Source organism: Conger conger, unplaced genomic scaffold (assembly GCF_963514075.1).
Source record: "Conger conger unplaced genomic scaffold, fConCon1.1 SCAFFOLD_185, whole genome shotgun sequence".
Classification (NCBI taxonomy): Eukaryota; Metazoa; Chordata; class Actinopteri; order Anguilliformes; family Congridae; genus Conger; species Conger conger.
The window spans coordinates 3,468-20,861 of NW_026890544.1; the positions used below are offsets into that span (position 1 = coordinate 3,468).

The window sequence follows — 17,394 nt, forward strand, 5'->3', positions numbered from 1 at the left end:
CTTTCCTGTCCCAGGGTTCTGTTGCCGTGGACCTATTTCGCCTGATCGTTTGTTCATTGATTTTTTTTTTTTTCCACATTTAATTTTATTTGTATATAGATTTCATTTGTTTGCAGATGTGCCACTGCACCCCCCCCCCTCCTCCCTCACCCCATCTCCCTGTCTCCTTTCTGTTACGGGATCCCCTTCATTTTGGACACGGTATCCACTCTTTGACCGTAACCCATGCGCGCCTGGCCCTGTACACAGCCAATCCGAAACCCGATCAGAAAACTTTATCGATTTTAATTTTAGCAGCAGAGAGAGGTCACAGTGCTCCATGAAATCAGTGGATTCAGCTCTGCCCCCACGTCCCCCCAAACCCCACCCCCCCCCCCGAGAGTTGATGAGTCACCTCCAAGCGATGAGCCGCGGTCGGCTTGCGGATGTTTGCCAGACAAAACGAGTCTCGACTCTTCACGTCGTTGTGTGGTGCATCCTCATCCTCATCAACTCATCTTCGTCATTACCTTCATCGGTTGTCGGTAACGGACAGCTGGTTCCGTGATCCTCACTTGTTGTAGCTAAACATTTAACCTTTAAATGGCGTTGGTGAGCCCCCCTCCCCCCGCCCCCCACGGTGTGCGGAGTTTGACGGGCGGCGCGGCCCCCCCTGTGTGTTTCAGACGAGCCGGAGACGCGGGACGCCTGGTGGGAGGAGATCCGGCAGGAGATCAAATCTCACGCCCGGGCGCTGGGCTGCCACGCTGTGCTGGGCTACAGCGAGTCCACCAGCATCTGGTACGACACAGACACAGACACAGCCACACGCACAGCCACACACACAGACACAGCCACAGCCACAACCACAGACACAGACACACACACACACACAGACACAGACATAATCACAGCCACAACCACAGACACAGCCACTGTTACAATCACAGACACAGACACAACCACAGCCACAGACACTGACACAGCCACAATCACACACACAGCCACAGACACTGCCACAACCACAGACACAGTCACAATCACAGACACAGCCACAATCACAGACACAGTCACAACCACAGACACTGACACAACCACAGACACATACAGCCACAATTACAATCACAGACACAGACACAACCACAGACACAGACACAGCCACACACACAGCCGCAACCACAGACACAACCACAGACACAGCCACAATCACAGACACAGACACAGACACAACCACAGCCACAATCACAGACACAGTCTAACACCCACACACACCGACACACACACACACACACACACACACACCGACACACACACACACACACACACACCTACACGCATGCACACACACACACACGCACGCACACACACACACACCGACACACACACACACACACACACACACACACACAGTAAGCCATCCCTCCACCGTGCACAAACACTCGCTGCATTCTAAGATGGCCGCTCAGTCAGGCTCTCTGTTGCTCTCTCACTCTGTTGCAGCGAGGAGGTGTGCATCCTGTCAGCCTCGGGCACCGCGGCAGTGCTCAACCCCAGGTCCATGCAGGAGGGCGGCCTGGACGGCTACAGTGACCCCAGCAGGTTGTCCCGGCAGCCGGCCGCCTTTTCCGCAGGGTCAGAGAAGGGCGAGTTTGATATTTTCCCTCAGAGCAAGGATATTTCTGCCCCACTAGGGTAGGTCGCAGGGCGCGCGCCTCAGCACACGGGGTTGAAACGTGACGAAACTGTGCTAATATGGCTTTATGGTGTGCTTTCACTGTGCTGTTTGCCCCCCATACACCCCACATACCCCCCATACTCCCCATACCCCCTTCCTCCTGGATGTCTCCAGGCTGTTTTTGGGGCGTGACTTTTCTGACTAACCAAATGCATTGCTGTTTTAATCGTTTGGAATTGGATGTGCTAATGTGTGGTTATATTTTGATCCCTGGCAAAATAAAACACATTTATAAAAGGTGTGGCAGAAATGTAAAAAAAAATGTACCTTTTTGTTTAATTTCTGTCACTAATTATACCAGTTTACCAAAAGTACAGCAAAAGTTTCAGGACAGTAAATATACCTAGTTTCTCCCAGGAACATAATGTGCATCCTAAATGATTTTCCCAGTTGGCACACGTCAATTTTCACTCGGGACACGCTTGTAAAATGGGAGCACTACTGGAGCCATGTCAGGGTCTGTTTTTGAGATGACAGGGTTTAAACGGGGAATAAAAGTCCCGTCGGAAGCGCATTAACGCACCCTGACGTTATAAAGAGGGATGGCGGTATTAAGGTTGATGCTTAAAAAAGCGCAGCGTTTTCCCCCCGGATTGAAGCAGAGTCCTGCTCTTGTCCTGCCTGTTTGGGCGCTGCAGGCTGGAGGACCCCTCGCCCCCCAGCTGCGGGTTCTGCCACATCCCGTACGACGAGCTCAACATGCCCTTCCCCGCGCAGCTGACCTACTGCTACAGCTGCCGCCGGCAGAAGGTTCCGGACGTGCTCTTCACCACCATCGACGTGCCCGCGGAGGCCGCTGTGACGGGGAAGGGCTGCCTCATCCACGCCAGGTAACAGCACCCCTAAATATCCACGCCAGGTAACGCACCCCTAAATATCCAGGCCAGGTAACGCACCCTAAATATCCACGCCAGGTAACGCACCCCTAAATATCCACGCCAGGTAACGCACCCCTAAATATCCACGCCAGGTAACGCACCCCTAAATATCCACGCCAGGTAACGCACCCTAAATATCCACGCCAGGTAACGCACCCCTAAATATCCACGCCAGGTAACGCACCCCTAAATATCCACGCCAGGTAACGAACCCCTAAATATCCACGCCAGGTAACACACCCTAAATATCCACGCCAGGTAACGCACCCCTAAATATCCACGCCATGTAACGCACCCCTAAATATCCACGCCAGGTAACGCACCCCTAAATATCCACGCCAGGTAACGCACCCCTAAATATCCACGCCAGGTAACAGCACCCCTAAATATCCACGCCAGGTAACGCACCCCTAAATATACACGCCAGGTAACGCACCCTAAATATCCACGCCAGGTAACGCACCCCTAAATATCCACGCCAGGTAACAGCACCCCTAAATATCCACGTCAGGTAACGCACCCCTAAATATCCACGCCAGGTAACGCACCCTAAATATCCACGCCAGGTAACGCACCCCTAAATATCCACGTCAGGTAACGCACCCCTAAATATCCAGGCCAGGTAACGCACCCTAAATATCCACGCCAGGTAACGCACCCCTAAATATCCACGCCAGGTAACGCACCCCTAAATATCCACGCCAGGTAACGCACCCCTAAATATCCACGCCAGGTAACGCACCCCTAAATATCCACGCCAGGTAACGCACCCCTAAATATCCACGCCAGGTAACAGCACCCCTAAATATCCACGCCAGGTAACGCACCCCTAAATATACACGCCAGGTAACGCACCCTAAATATCCACGCCAGGTAACGCACCCCTAAATATCCACGCCAGGTAACAGCACCCCTAAATATCCACGTCAGGTAACGCACCCCTAAATATCCACGCCAGGTAACGCACCCTGAATATCCACGCCAGGTAACGCACCCCTAAATATCCACGCCAGGTAACGCACCCCTAAATATCCACGCCAGGTAACGCACCCCTAAATATCCACGCCAGGTAACGCACCCCTAAATATCCACGCCAGGTAACGCACCCCTAAATATCCACGCCAGGTAACGCACCCCTAAATATCCACGCCAGGTAACAGCACCCCTAAATATCCACGCCAGGTAACGCACCCCTAAATATCCACGCCAGGTAACGCACCCTAAATATCCACGTCAGGTAACGCACCCCTAAATATCCACGCCAGGTAACGCACCCTAAATATCCACGCCAGGTAACGCACCCCTAAATATCCACGTCAGGTAACGCACCCCTAAATATCCACGCCAGGTAACGCACCCTAAATATCCACGCCAGGTAACGCACCCCTAAATATCCACGCCAGGTAACGCACCCCTAAATATCCACGCCAGGTAACGCACCCCTAAATATCCACGCCAGGTAACGCACCCCTAAATATCCACGCCAGGTAACGCACCCCTAAATATCCACGCCAGGTAACGCACCCCTAAATATCCACGCCAGGTAACAGCACCCCTAAATATCCACGCCAGGTAACGCACCCCTAAATATCCACACCAGGTAACGCACCCTAAATATCCACGTCAGGTAACGCACCCCTAAATATCCACGCCAGGTAACGCACCCTAAATATCCACGCCAGGTAACGCACCCCTAAATATCCACGTCAGGTAACGCACCCCTAAATATCCACGCCAGGTAACGCACCCTAAATATCCACGCCAGGTAACGCACCCCTAAATATCCACGCCAGGTAACGCACCCCTAAATATCCACGCCAGGTAACGCACCCTAAATATCCACGCCAGGTAACGCACCCCTAAATATCCACGCCAGGTAACGCACCCCTAAATACCCACGCCAGGTAACACACCCCTAAATATCCACGCCAGGTAACGCACCCCTAAATATCCACGCCAGGTAACGCACCCTAAATATCCACGCCAGGTAACATACCCTAAATATCCACGCCAGGTAACACACCCCTAAATATCCACGCCAGGTAACGCACCCCTAAATATCCACGCCATGTAACGCACCCCTAAATATCCACGCCAGGTAACGCACCCCTAAATATCCACGCCAGGTAACGCACCCCTAAATATACACGCCATGTAACGCACCCCTAACACCCCTTTCTGTGGTCCAGGGTCCCTGATCCAGTCTTTCTCTTGCGTTTATAAATAAATCACATTGATAGCATCTCAGTTTCTCCATCCTTTTCGGATTACAATCATATTGAACGTATTTCTTTTTATTTTTAGTCCATTTTTATTGAACCAGTAAGACCTTATGTGCTTTGGATGTTTCCGCTCCTCTTCCTCCCCCTCCTCCTCCTCCTTCTCCTCCTTCTCCTCCTCTTCCTCCCTCCCCCACCTCCCCTTGGCCCTCCTCCTCTTCCTCCCTCCCCCACCTCCCCTTGCCCCTCCTCCTGCTCCTCCTCCTCTTCCTCCCTCCACCACCTCCTCCTCCTCCCCTGCCCCCCCCTCCCCCACCTCCTCCTCCTCCTCCCCCCGCTCCTCCAGGCTGTGCCGGCTGAAGAAGAAGGCGCAGGGGGAGGTGAACGCCACGGCCATCAGTAACCTGCTGCCCTTCATGGAGTACGAGCTGCACACGCAGCTGATGAACAAGCTGAAGCTGCGGGGCATGAACGCGCTCTTCGGCCTGCGCATCCAGATCAGCGTGGGGGAGAACATGCTGGTGGGGCTGGCGGTGAGAGGCCGGGGGTCAGGGGGTCACTGCGGGGTCAGGGGTCACTGCGGGGTCAGGGGTCACTGCGGAGTCAGGGGGTCACTGCGGGGGTTAAACTTTTTCAAAATATTAGTTCTCCTACAGTGCCGTCGCCTGTGAGTGTGTAGCGACAAACGACCCTCGCTCGACCCGTAGTAGTCGTGACAACTGCTGCCAAACGTGTTTGCCTTTTGTCAAATCGAATCGGGTTAGTTTGTGTCGTGGTTTTTGCGGAATACCACCTCAAGGTGCTTTGCAGAGTAGCAGAAAAAGACAAAACAACAAAAACAAAACAGTGCAAAAAGGCCTAAACCCTCAAATGACAAGCACATGAGGTAAAAAATAAATAAAAAATCCCCAATGTGTAAGAATCTCAGCAGAAACCTGGCTCTCAGGGGGAGCCCTCCCGCCACTGGCTGGCCTGCTGGTGCAGTTGAACACGTACGTTTTGAGGTCTGAAACCATTACATTACATTACATTAAGGGCATTTGGCAGACGCTCTTATCCAGAGCGACGTACAACAAAGTGCATACCCATAACCAGGGAAAAATCATGCTGATGAAGGGAATCTCGAGTGTCTAATTGAAGATCTGTTTTTTTTGGGGGGGGGTCTCCTCAGTCTGCCACAGGGGTATACCTGACAGCCCTGCCCACCCCGGGAGGGATACAGGTGGCCGGTAAAACCCCCAGTGACATCACGGGCGAGCAGCACATCTCCAACATGCAGAAGAAGATTAACGACACCATCGCCAAGTACAGGGAGCTCTATGAGATCAACCCGCCGGTGAGTGTGCGGCTGGACTTGGGCTTGGGGGGTGGGATGGGATGGGATGGGTGAGGTTGGGGTTAGTGTTTGTTTAGGGGGTGGGCACAGATGGGTTTGGGGAGGGTGTGGGAATGGGGGTTAGGGTGGGGGTACAGGTGGGGGTGGGGGTGTGGGAGAGGTTGGGAATAGGTGGGTGGGTTTAGGGTAGGGATGGGGTTTTTTGAGTGGGAGTTAGGGTCTGGGTTTGGGTAGGGGTGTGATGTTAGGGTAGGGGTGTGGGTTTAGGGTTGGGGTGTGGGTTTAGGGTTGGGGTGTGGGTAACCCCTGGCAATGGGCACTGTTGTAGCAGCAGGCGCTTCTCTGCTCCAGCACAGGCGGTTCCTCACCGGGGGAGACTTTCTGATTTATTCAGAATGCCAGCGTTTCTGCTCTCATTCAACATCATCCGCTGCCTTCATCATTGTTTAGAAATGCGAAAATAAAATGCCCTACTTATTTGTCATGCCGTTGAATATTCGAATTGGTGTAAGCTAAGCATTTTGTTGTATTTTGGTTTTTGTTTTTTTTGTTTTTTGGGGGGGGCGGGGGGAGGTTATTTTGAGGTTATTTTACTGTTGTAAATATGTTTTCTTGTTTTAATTCATGAAGAAATTATTTGCGCTGGATCCCGAGGCCTTCACAGGCATTCCTACGGTACATGTGCAGCATGAAAACAACCTTCACACAGAGCATGTCACAGTCTTGCACAAATGACTCCTAATGAGGTCTTAATATGTGATTATCTGATGCCATTAACAGTAAATGGGAATAGCAGTGGTAGGTCTTCACTAATAATCTGGTGGCAGTTAATTATGGGAAAGTAAGAAAATAAATAAGCGTTAAACCGCCAACATATATTCCATTAACATTGAAGCTGTTTGATTTTTGACCTTTCATCTGGGTGTCCCACAGAGCACAGTTGGGGTGTTGATATTTTGTGACTTGCGGAACATTTCTGTAAAATGAGATATGACATTCTTGGATAAACCCACTGATAAACCATTGCACATAAAAGGAATGTTTGTGATGATTAACCTTGCAGTGTTTTTTAATGATTTGTATTTTTGAATTTTGAATTAATTATTCACTGCCCTGCTGACACCTACCACCTCTGCTCTCCCAAACACGCCTCACGTCACAACCCCCCACCCCCACCCCTGTACTGTCAGACTCTGTGTTGACTTCCCTGCCCATCCCTGGACTGGCTCTCTGACCTTCATTCCCCTTCTGTTTCGAGTTCCAACTGGATGAGCGATCGCCGTGAAGGGCCTTCTTTCCTCCTGTACTGTCAGACTCTGCGTTGACTTCCACCCATCCCTGTACTGTCAGACTCTGTGTTGACTTCCACCCATCCCTGTACTGTCAGATTCTGTGTTGACTTTCCCCTTCTGTTTCGAGTTCCAACTGGATGAGCGATCGCCATGAAGGGCCTCCTGGTTTTCCCATAGTCGCTTGATCACAAACCTGGGGCCGTTTCTCTGATTCTTTCTCTCCGTCTCCCTCTCCCTCTGCCTCTGCCTCTGCCTCTGCCTCTCTCTCTCTCTCTCTCTCTCACTCTCACTTCCCCCCATCCCCCCGTACTGTCAGACTCAGTGTTGACTTCCCTGCCCATCCCTGTACTGTCAGACTCTGTGTTGACTTCCCCCGCCCATCCCTGTACTGTAAGACTCTGTGTTGACTTCCCCCGCACATCCCCGTACTGTCAGACTCTGTGTTGGGGTTGAGCCTGAGCGGCCGCCATTTTGGCTCTGACGGGGTGCGCTTGTTTCCTTTCCTCCCATGACAGGAGGTGGTGGAGGAGGTGATCGGCTCGCCCATCCCGGAGCCGCGGCAGCGCACCCGGCTCTTCCGGTCGCACTCGGAGAGCTCCGACGAGGCCTCGGAGCTCGACCTCTCGCACGGGAAGAAGGACGCCTTCGTGCTGGAGGTGGGTGCGGCCTGTCGGCACGGAGACGGTGCCTGCGGGGGGAGCGGAAGGGTCAGTAGTCGGAGGGGTTGCCGATTTGATCCCGCCCTGGGTGTGTCGAAGTGTCCCTGAGCAAGACGCCTAACCCCTAAATGCTCCTGACGAGCTGGTCGGTGCCTTGCAGGGCAGCCAATCGCCGTCGGTGTGTGAGTGTGTGTGTATGAATGGGTGAATGAGAAACATCAATTGTACAGCGCTTTGGATATAAATGCAGACATATACCATGAAGCGTTTAAAGACCTGTGAGGTGTGTGTTTTTAGTGAGGGCGATCGCCCGTTTCTCGTTCTCGTAGATTGACGACACGGACGCGGTGGAGGACATCCAGAGTCTCCTCACGGACGCAGCCACGCCCGCAGGTACGCCCTCCTGTGCAGGTACCGCTCCGGAACAGTCACCTGGAGCAATGCCACAGCTCACTGGCGTCAACACGCCGTTTACCCCCGTTTACCCCTGTCCCCAAACTCCTCTCCTCTCCTCCTCTGTTCTGTCAGACCCCTGCAGTCTGGCTGAACCAGGTGTGTCAGCTTCCCAGCCTAGCTACAGGTGTTGGTGTGTGTGAGCCTACCAGTCCAGTATATCTTAAATTCTCAGCAGGCTTTTGCTGAGGTAGACACAACAGATCGGTTGTTTCTTATCTCTTATCGCCCTTGGTAATGTTAAAGTTTAAACAGTCAGGCATATCCGAAGCTTCAGAAATTCCCCCAGCAATGCGCTTGTGCAACTGTCACATCTCCTTGCTCTCTCTCCATCTCAAATCTCGTTACATAATTCCACAACACAACTCTGCTCTACACCACACGCCATCGCTTCTTTGGCAGCCCGCCAAACGCACAGCCTCGCCCCTCTCCCCCCCCACCTCATGCCCCTCTCCCCCCTCCGACACGTCCCGGCTCTCTGACCTTCATTCCCCTTCTGTTTCGAGTTGAACTGGATGAGCGATCGCCGTGAAGCACCTCCTCTTTTTCCCATAGTCGCTCGGTCATGAACCTGGGGCCGTTTCTCTGATTCTCTCTCTCTCTCTCTCCCTCTCCCTCTCCCTCTCACTCTCATTCTCTCTCTCTCCCTCCCCCTCCCTCTCCCTCCCTCTCCCTCTCCCTCTCCCTCTCACTCTTTCTCTCTCTCTCTCTCTCTCTCCCTCTCCCTCTTTCTCTCTCTCTCTCTCTCTCTCTCCCTGTAGGTTTTTACAGTTGCAATACAGAGACCATGCCTGGGATATACAACTGGACGTCAGGTTTACAGGTGAGGACACTTTCCTCAGAATGGGACAAAGAGGTAGTGGGGTTTATATGAGTCACCTGTACTCGGGGTTTACAGGTGAGGACACTTTCCTCAGGTAGAAAGAGGTAGTGGGGTTTATATGAGTCGCCTGTACTCGGGTTTACAGGTGAGGACACTTTCCTCAGGTAGAAAGAGGTAGTGGGGTTTATATGAGTCCCCTGTACTCGGGTTTACAGGTGAGGACACTTTCCTCAGGTAGAAAGAGGTAGTGGGGTTTATATGAGTCGCCTGTACTCGGGTTTACAGGTGAGGACACTTTCCTCAGGTAGAAAGAGGTAGTGGGATTTATATGAGTCGCCTGTACTCGGGTTTACAGGTGAGGACACTTTCCTCAGGTAGAAAGAGGTAGTGGGGTTTATATGAGTCACCTGTACTCGGGTTTACAGGTGAGGACACTTTCCTCAGGTAGAAAGAGGTAGTGGGGTTTATATGAGTCGCCTGTACTCGGGTTTACAGTTGAGGACACTTTCCTCAGGTAGAAAGAGGTAGTGGGATTTATATGAGTCGCCTGTACTCGGGTTTACAGGTGAGGACACTTTCCTCAGGTAGAAAGAGGTAGTGGGGTTTATATGAGACACCTGTACTCGGGTTTACAGGTGAGGACACTTTCCTCAGGTAGAAAGAGGTAGTGGGGTTTATATGAGACACCTGTACTCGGGTTTACAGGTGAGGCCGAGTGCTTATCCTCGCACGCTCACCAGGCACGGCGCTTATATGAAAAATAAATAAAGATTCCGATAATCAAATAAGCCTGAGTCCTTATCTTTGTTCTACTGTTAGCAGTTGAAATTGTACTTCCCTCTAGGGTCTTTCAGCGCTCTTATCCCTGGTTATGGGTAATGCACTTTGCACTTTGTTGTACGTCGCTCTGGATAAGATGCCAAATGCCATTCATGTTATGTTATGTTATGTTATGTAATGTAATGTTATACGTGATGCCGCATTACCAAGGGGGTACCCCTCCAAATTCCACTTCTGTCCCTGAATCGGTCTAGCCTTTAATAAAAACACAATACTGTAGAAATGAGAATGGAGCGTACGATTTCATAATCTACTTCTATCAAACACACGTACTTTAACAAGCAGATAGGCCAACCCTGACAAGCGATACCTCATTATGTAGCTCTGATCTTCTAGTATCACATTAAATATTAAATAAAAATAAAAAATTAGATCTGCGCTAAGGTACGCCGTTTCACTGCGTTGCATCACATATGGAGTCATGCTATTTTTTACACGGCCATTTTAACTGCCTGTTAGTTCATTATGTCTGTGTTATGTCCAGCAGCTGGGAGTGAGGGTTGATGGCTGTGTGTGTGTTTTTTCCAGATGTTTACCTCGGTGAGAGTGTTCAGGTTGAACAACGCCAATCTGACCAATCAAGGACTCAACAAGATCTTTAACGACCTGTGTGAGAACCTGCTCAAGGTGCGTCTCCTGGTGACTCACTACACACACACACACACACACACCTACCCACACACACACACACCTACTCACACACACACACACCTACTCACACACACACACACCTACTCACACACACATCCACACACCCACACCTACACACACACACACACACACACCCACACACCTACACATCCACACACCCACACCTACAAACACACACACACACACACACACCCACACCTACACACACACACACCCACACACCTACACACACACACACACCTACACACACACACACCCACACACCCACACCTACACACACACACACCCACACACCTACACACACACACACACACACCTACACACACACACACACCCACACACCTACACACACCTACACACACACACACCCACACACCCACACCTACACACACACACACCCACACACCTACACACCCCCACACACACACACCCACACCTACACACACACACACACACACACACACCTACACACACACACACCCACACACACACACACACCCCCACACACACACACACACCCACACACACACCCACACACCTACACACCCCCACACACACACACCCACACCTACACACACACACACACACACACTCCTACACACACACACACCCACACACACACACACACCCCCACACACACACACACACCTGCACACGTGTAATTGTATGTTTTGCCGTTTCAGAGTTTGTACTTTAAGCTCCGCTCCATGGCCCCGTGCTGTCTCTGCCATCTCAACTTCACTGTGGCGGTGCCTGAGGACGAGCTCATTCAGGTGCGTGACCTCTGACCCCAGAGCCTATGTTTCCCTGCACCTGCCACTCCGCTACCCAGACTATCGAGGTTTCGTAGCACCCCGAGGTGGTCTTGGGGCTCTTGTCTGAGGTCCGTTCTGGCCTCCCGGGTCCAGGCGCTTGTGGAGCTTTAGCGCCGGTCGGTTTCCGTAGCGACCGCGGGTGCTGGGTCATGTGACGCTTCCTCTGACCGACACATACATTCTGCCCTCCTCAGGTGGCCGTCACTGCTGTTGCCATGACGATCGACAAAGACCAGACCCAAGAAAACTGGAAACTCGGTGCCGACAAAACCCACATGAAAGGTGAGGCGATCCTGCGTCCCCCCCCTTAAACGCTACAAGAGTCGGTACTGTAGTCGTACAAGCTGATTTTTCCGTCCTTTCTAACTCTCCGACGCGTGTGTCTTTCCCCCCGTCTGTTGAAGCGATAGCTGAGAACGAGGACCAGCTGCAGTTCCCCCTGGAGCTCTGCGCCGACAGTCCGTCCACACACCCCCTCTCGTCCAGCAGAGGTAACGGCCGGCCTCAGTGTGCCCCTCTCAGCGCAAGCAGGCCGTCTGCTGCTGCTGCTCCCGCCTGGGGCTGAGAGCAGGGTCGCTCCCCTCTCTCACACTGCAGCCAAGGAGAGGTCCTGTCATCCCCGCCTACTGGGGACCGTAAAGGGGTTTCACTGCGGGGGTGACTTCTACGTGTTTGTGTGTGTTACTACTATGTGCATGTGTATGGCAGTGAAGCCTAGTCGAATCTCCAGGACGCCAAAAAAAATTAATAAATCAGGAACATCACAGTAGCTCGGATGCCCTGGAGTGTTTGAAACTTTTGAAATTGACATGAAATGAATATATATGTTATAATATATGTTGTGTCGTGTAACCGTATACTAACAGTGGAGTGGCATTTTGAATAGGCTCCTCCCATTCTGCACTGATAACCACGATCACGTCAAGTTCGTAGGTCTGAATCGTGAGGATCTCTTCGGCGCATTCAAACACGCAGTCACACTGCGGTGCTGATTCTGAGCCAGAGAAGAATACCCTCTTCTCTCTGCCCCGGTGGTCCCGCGCGACCTGAGGCAGCCCCCCCAGTGTTGTGGTCCAGAGACGGGAGCTTATTATCGGGACCGACTGTTATCCGCAAAACAAAATGACGCACAGTCCTGCCTCTAGGGGGCGTTGCCGGTCTTGTCCCCGCTTGTGGTCTCTGTGGGGTCTCGTGGGTCTTAGCTCCCCCCCCCCGGTTGAGCTCGTGGTGCTGTGTGGTGGTGGTGGTGGTGGTGTTGTGTCCCCTCGTCCGGTGGTAGTGTGTACTGTACGGGGAGCGGGGGAGCGTTTGTTTCTCCGCCGCGGTGCGATAACGGGGCCATCTCTGTGTCTCGTCAGGGCTCCAGGAGAGCGCCAATGCGCACACCACCCCCCGAGGTGAGTCCCCCCCTCCCGTCTCCCTGCTCTCCCCTCCTCCCTCTTTCCCCCCGGGCCACTCCTCCACCGATCAGGCTACGGGGCCGGGGGGGGGGCGGGGCGGGGGGGGGGGGGCGGTGTTCAGATTTTTATTCTCGTTCTTTTTAATTTCCATTCCTTTTTTTGTCTCTCAGACAGATTTTTAAACTGCTTCACACCTTGGGATAAGCGTCATCCATATATTTTTTTCTTTTTTTCTTTTTTCCTCCTTCCTTTCTTTCTTTTTCTTTTTCTTTCTTTTTGTGTGTTTCTGTTGTTTCGTCTCCTTTCTTTTCTGTCTTGTCTTGTTTTTTTGTTTTTTTCAGCTGCCTCAGTTGATTACAGTTCCTTTGCAGACAGATGGAGCACCTGGATAGAACTCATTAGGCTGAAAGCTCAGACCATACGAAGGGGATCAGTTAGAACAAGTAGGAGGACACGGTCTCTAGCGCACTCCGGTGACCCCTGCGGTACTCTCTGCCCCCCCCCCCCCCTCCCCACTCCTCCCCCCCTACCCCCCCGCCCGCGCCCCCCCTCCTCTCCCTCACCTGTCGGCGGTGGTGGGCGGAGCCTTGCTGCCCTGAAAAATGGCATCGCAGATCAAGCACAGCGCTGATTGACAGAGTGTGAAAGCTGAGGCCACCACCCCACCCCCCCCCCCCCCCCCCCAATTTCCCTGGGGGGGGCGCTCGTCTTCACTCTGACCCAAACCCTCTGGGCTGGGCCTGAATATGTAGCCTGTAGCCCGTAGCCTGTAGCCAAGGCCCTTTGACGTAGCAGAGAGCGAAGTAGCGCCCGACTCAACGTTTCTGAGTTCACGCAAAAACACGAACGCCGTATTTAATGTTGCCGTTTGAGCAGACCCAAGGTCTCGACATTTGCCGCCGAGTGGCGGCTTTTCCTGAGCGTTCGCGGCAAACGCCGGACGGCGAGGTTACACCGTAGGAAATGTGACATCTTTCACACTCTCGCTCCAAAGAATCGTCCTTCAGCAAACAACTCAGTTTTTCTCCCCCTTCCCCCCCCAACCCACCTGTCTTCATGCTCTCTTGATTTTTTTACCATCGCTTAAAAGCCATTCGATTGACCTCCTTTTTCCGTTCCTGACCTGTCGAAGGCTTCTTTCTCTGTCTGAACTGGATTTGCATGCGTTGCATGATGGCCGCGGCTGGCCATGCTTAAGGTTACGTTGCGTTGCTGAAGCTTTAAAAAAAAAAAAAAACGATTTCTGAATGCCGTCACTGCAGCCATTCCGCTACAAACAAAACGCACCTCTCTGTACGCGCATCAGTTTCTCCTGACTAATATTGGCTCTCGGTTGTTTGTGGCGCCCCCTAAAGGCTGTGTGTGGTCTCTGTCTCTATCTCTCTCCTTTATCTTGCTTTCTCTGTACCTCTCTGTCTCTCTCTCTTTCTCTTCTCTCCCTATCTCCCCCCTTCCCCTCTCAACCCCCTCTCTTCTTCTCTCTCTCGCCGTCTCCCTCTCCCCCTCTTTCTCTCCTCCCCCCTTCTCTCTCTCCTTCTCTCCTGGCTCTCCCTCTCTCTCCTCCTCTCCCTCTACCCCCTCTCTCTCCCTCTCACCTGGCTCCCCCTCTCTCTCTCTCATCTCCCAATCTCTCCTCCTCTCCCTCCCTCCCTCTCTCCCTCTGCCTCCCTTTCCTCCTCTCTCTTCCTCTCCCTCTCTCCCCCTCTCTTCTCTCTCTCCCCCTTTCCTCCTCTCCCTCCCTCCCTCTCTCCCTCTCCTCTCTCTCCTCCTCCTCCCTCCTCTCCCTCCCTCCCTCCCTCTCTCCCTCTCACCCTCTCCTCTCTCTCTCCCTCTCTCCCTTTCCTCCTCTCTCTCCCTCCCTCTCTCCTCTCTTCTCTCTCTCCCTCCCTCTCTCCTCTCCCTCCCTCCCTCCTCTCTCTCTCTCCTCTCCCTCTCCCTCTCTCCTCTCTCCTCTCTCCTCTCTCTCTCTCCTCTCCCTCTCTCCCCTCCTCTCCCTCACTCCTCTCTCCTCTCCTCTCCTCCTCTCTCCCTCTCCTTCCCTCTCTCTCCTCTCTCTCCCCTCTCTCCCCCTTCCTCCTCTCTCCTCCTCCCTCTCTCCCTTCCCTCTCTCTCTCCCTCTCTCTCCCTCTCTCCTGGCTCTCAGCCTCGTCTCTGGAGAAGGCCAGTCCGCTGCCCGAGGGCCGGTCTCGGTCGCTGCGCTCCACGCGCTCCTACCCCACACGGCACCGCCGAGATGACCCCCGCACATGTCCCTTCATCCCCGGCACCAGATCATCAAGTACCTGGGATCATCAACATCATCCGGGAGACCACACGTCCTGCGTGAGGTGAGGATCCGCCCCCCCGCTGTCCTTAACCGCTGTAGCGTCGCGGTTAAGGTGCATATCTGGGACACACAAGGGCGGCGGTTCAATCCCCGGTGTGGCCACAATAAGATCCACACAAGCCGTTGGGCCCTTGAACAAGGCCCTTAACCCTGCACTGCTCCAGGGGAGGATTGTCTCCTGCTTAGTCTAATCAACTGTACGTCGCTCTGGATAAGAGCGTCTGCCAGTAATGTATGGGGAACAGTGAGCACAAGCACTTTTGCGTCGGGAAAATGGCAAGCAATGGCTTGTTATAGTTATATGTATTATGTAATGCGGTGTCGCGTTATGTTATGACTTGTGCCGCGTTACATTACGTTGTGTTATGTTAAGACTTGTTTCGTTATGTCACGCTACGCTAGGGTATGGTACGTTATGAAACAAGAAAAAGTTGCGCAATAGAAACTGCAGAAGAAGCTGCCCACCGTCACAGATATTTTACAAATACACCTGTCTATAGGTTTTGGTCGGATGTGGTCGAGCTTGTGCTAAAGACTGGAAAAAAGGCATTAACTAGGCCAGAAGAAGTACAAAAATGAAAGTAGATTAGAAGTTATTTCAAGCTGAGCTCTTCACTTGCCTGGCTTTGAGTGTTTGCTTTATGTATTTCATATAAATTGTAGACAGTGATTTGTCTGGCACATTGAGCTGGGTTTATCTTTTTGTCAGGTGATGTTTGCCGCTTATTAAATCAGCGGGTCCTTTCTTACTGGTCACCCTTGGCTTGGGTTGAGTCCGCTGTGTGAAACGGGAGACGGTGTGAGCGAGTTAGGATGTGTGAGTGAGTGAGGTGGATCTGGCAGGATAAACAGCTTCATTAAGGAGGCAGGATTAGTGCTCTCTCAGGCTGCGTGGGTGGCGGCTGTGGCTGTTCATTCTGATTCATCCCCCATGAGGCCAGACAAGACTAAAGTGGTGTGTGTGTGTGTGTGTGTGTGTGTGTGTTTTGTGTGTCTGTGTCTGTGTGTTTGTGTTTGTGTGTTTATGTGTGTCTGTGTGTGTGTTTGTGTGTTTATGTGTGTTGTGTGTGTCTGTGTGTGTGTGTGTGTGTGTGTGGTCTGTGTCTGTGTGTGTGTGTGTGTGTGTGTGTGTTTATGTGTGTGTGTGTGTGTGTGTGTATATGTGTGTGTGTTTGTGTGTGTGCGTGTGTGTGTGTGTGTGTGTGTGTGTTTGTGTGTGTTCGTGTGTGTGTGTGCGTGTGTGTGTGTGTGTGTTGTGTGTGTGTGTGTGTGTGTGTGTGTTTGTGTGTGTTTGTGTGTGTGCGTGTGTGTGCGTGTGTGTGCGTGTGTGTGCGTGTGTGTGTGTGTGTATGTGTGTGTATGTGTGTGTGTGTGTGTGTATGTGTGTGTGTGTGTGTGTGTGTGTGTGTGTGTGTCCCACAGGAGGGCGGGGTGAGCGGGTTCCTGCACTCCTTCATAGCGGAGGTGTTCGCGATGGTGCGGGCTCACGTGGCGGCGCTGGGCGGGAACGCTGTGGTGTCCTACAGCATGAAGGAGTGCGTCTTCATGGAGAACCCCAACAAGAACCAGGTCCGCACCGTCCACCCCTCCACCCCACCACCCCTCCACTCCAAACCCCTCCACCCCTCCAACCCTCCACCCCACCACCCAAACCCCTCCACCCCACCACCCCAAACCCTCCACCCACCACCCCTCCACCCCACCACCCCTCCAGCCCTCCACCCCACCACCCCTCCACCCACCACCCCTCCACCCATAAACCCTCCACCCCAAACCCCTCCACCCCAAACCCCTCCACCACAAACCCCACCACCCTCCACCCCACCACCCCTCCAGCCTTCAGCCCTCCACCCCACCGTCAAAATCCATCTGACGTGCAAATGGCAGACGACATGGCCTCAGAGACTATTCACAGAACGTTATCGTTCATCAGTGTGGACGCTCACGTCGTTATCGTCATGTTTATGGTTATGGTTATTGCTCTCAGT

General features: G+C 52.8%; 1 protein-coding gene across 1 annotated transcript; it reads left to right on the forward strand.

Moving 5' to 3' along the window:
• Window positions 1-657: 657 nt before the first annotated feature.
• On the forward strand, window positions 658-16,975 carry LOC133121192 (C2 domain-containing protein 5-like; the record flags this gene model as incomplete). The annotated part of the gene is made up of 16 exons (XM_061230398.1): window positions 658-780; window positions 1,480-1,671; window positions 2,353-2,544; window positions 5,158-5,344; window positions 5,983-6,147; window positions 6,778-6,822; window positions 7,955-8,095; window positions 8,428-8,491; window positions 9,313-9,374; window positions 10,743-10,841; window positions 11,549-11,638; window positions 11,875-11,962; window positions 12,085-12,171; window positions 13,039-13,077; window positions 15,224-15,358; window positions 16,866-16,975. Coding segments are annotated over exons 2-16 (1,638 nt in total), but the record flags the coding sequence as incomplete, so codon positions are not given.
• Window positions 16,976-17,394: the final 419 nt, after the last annotated feature.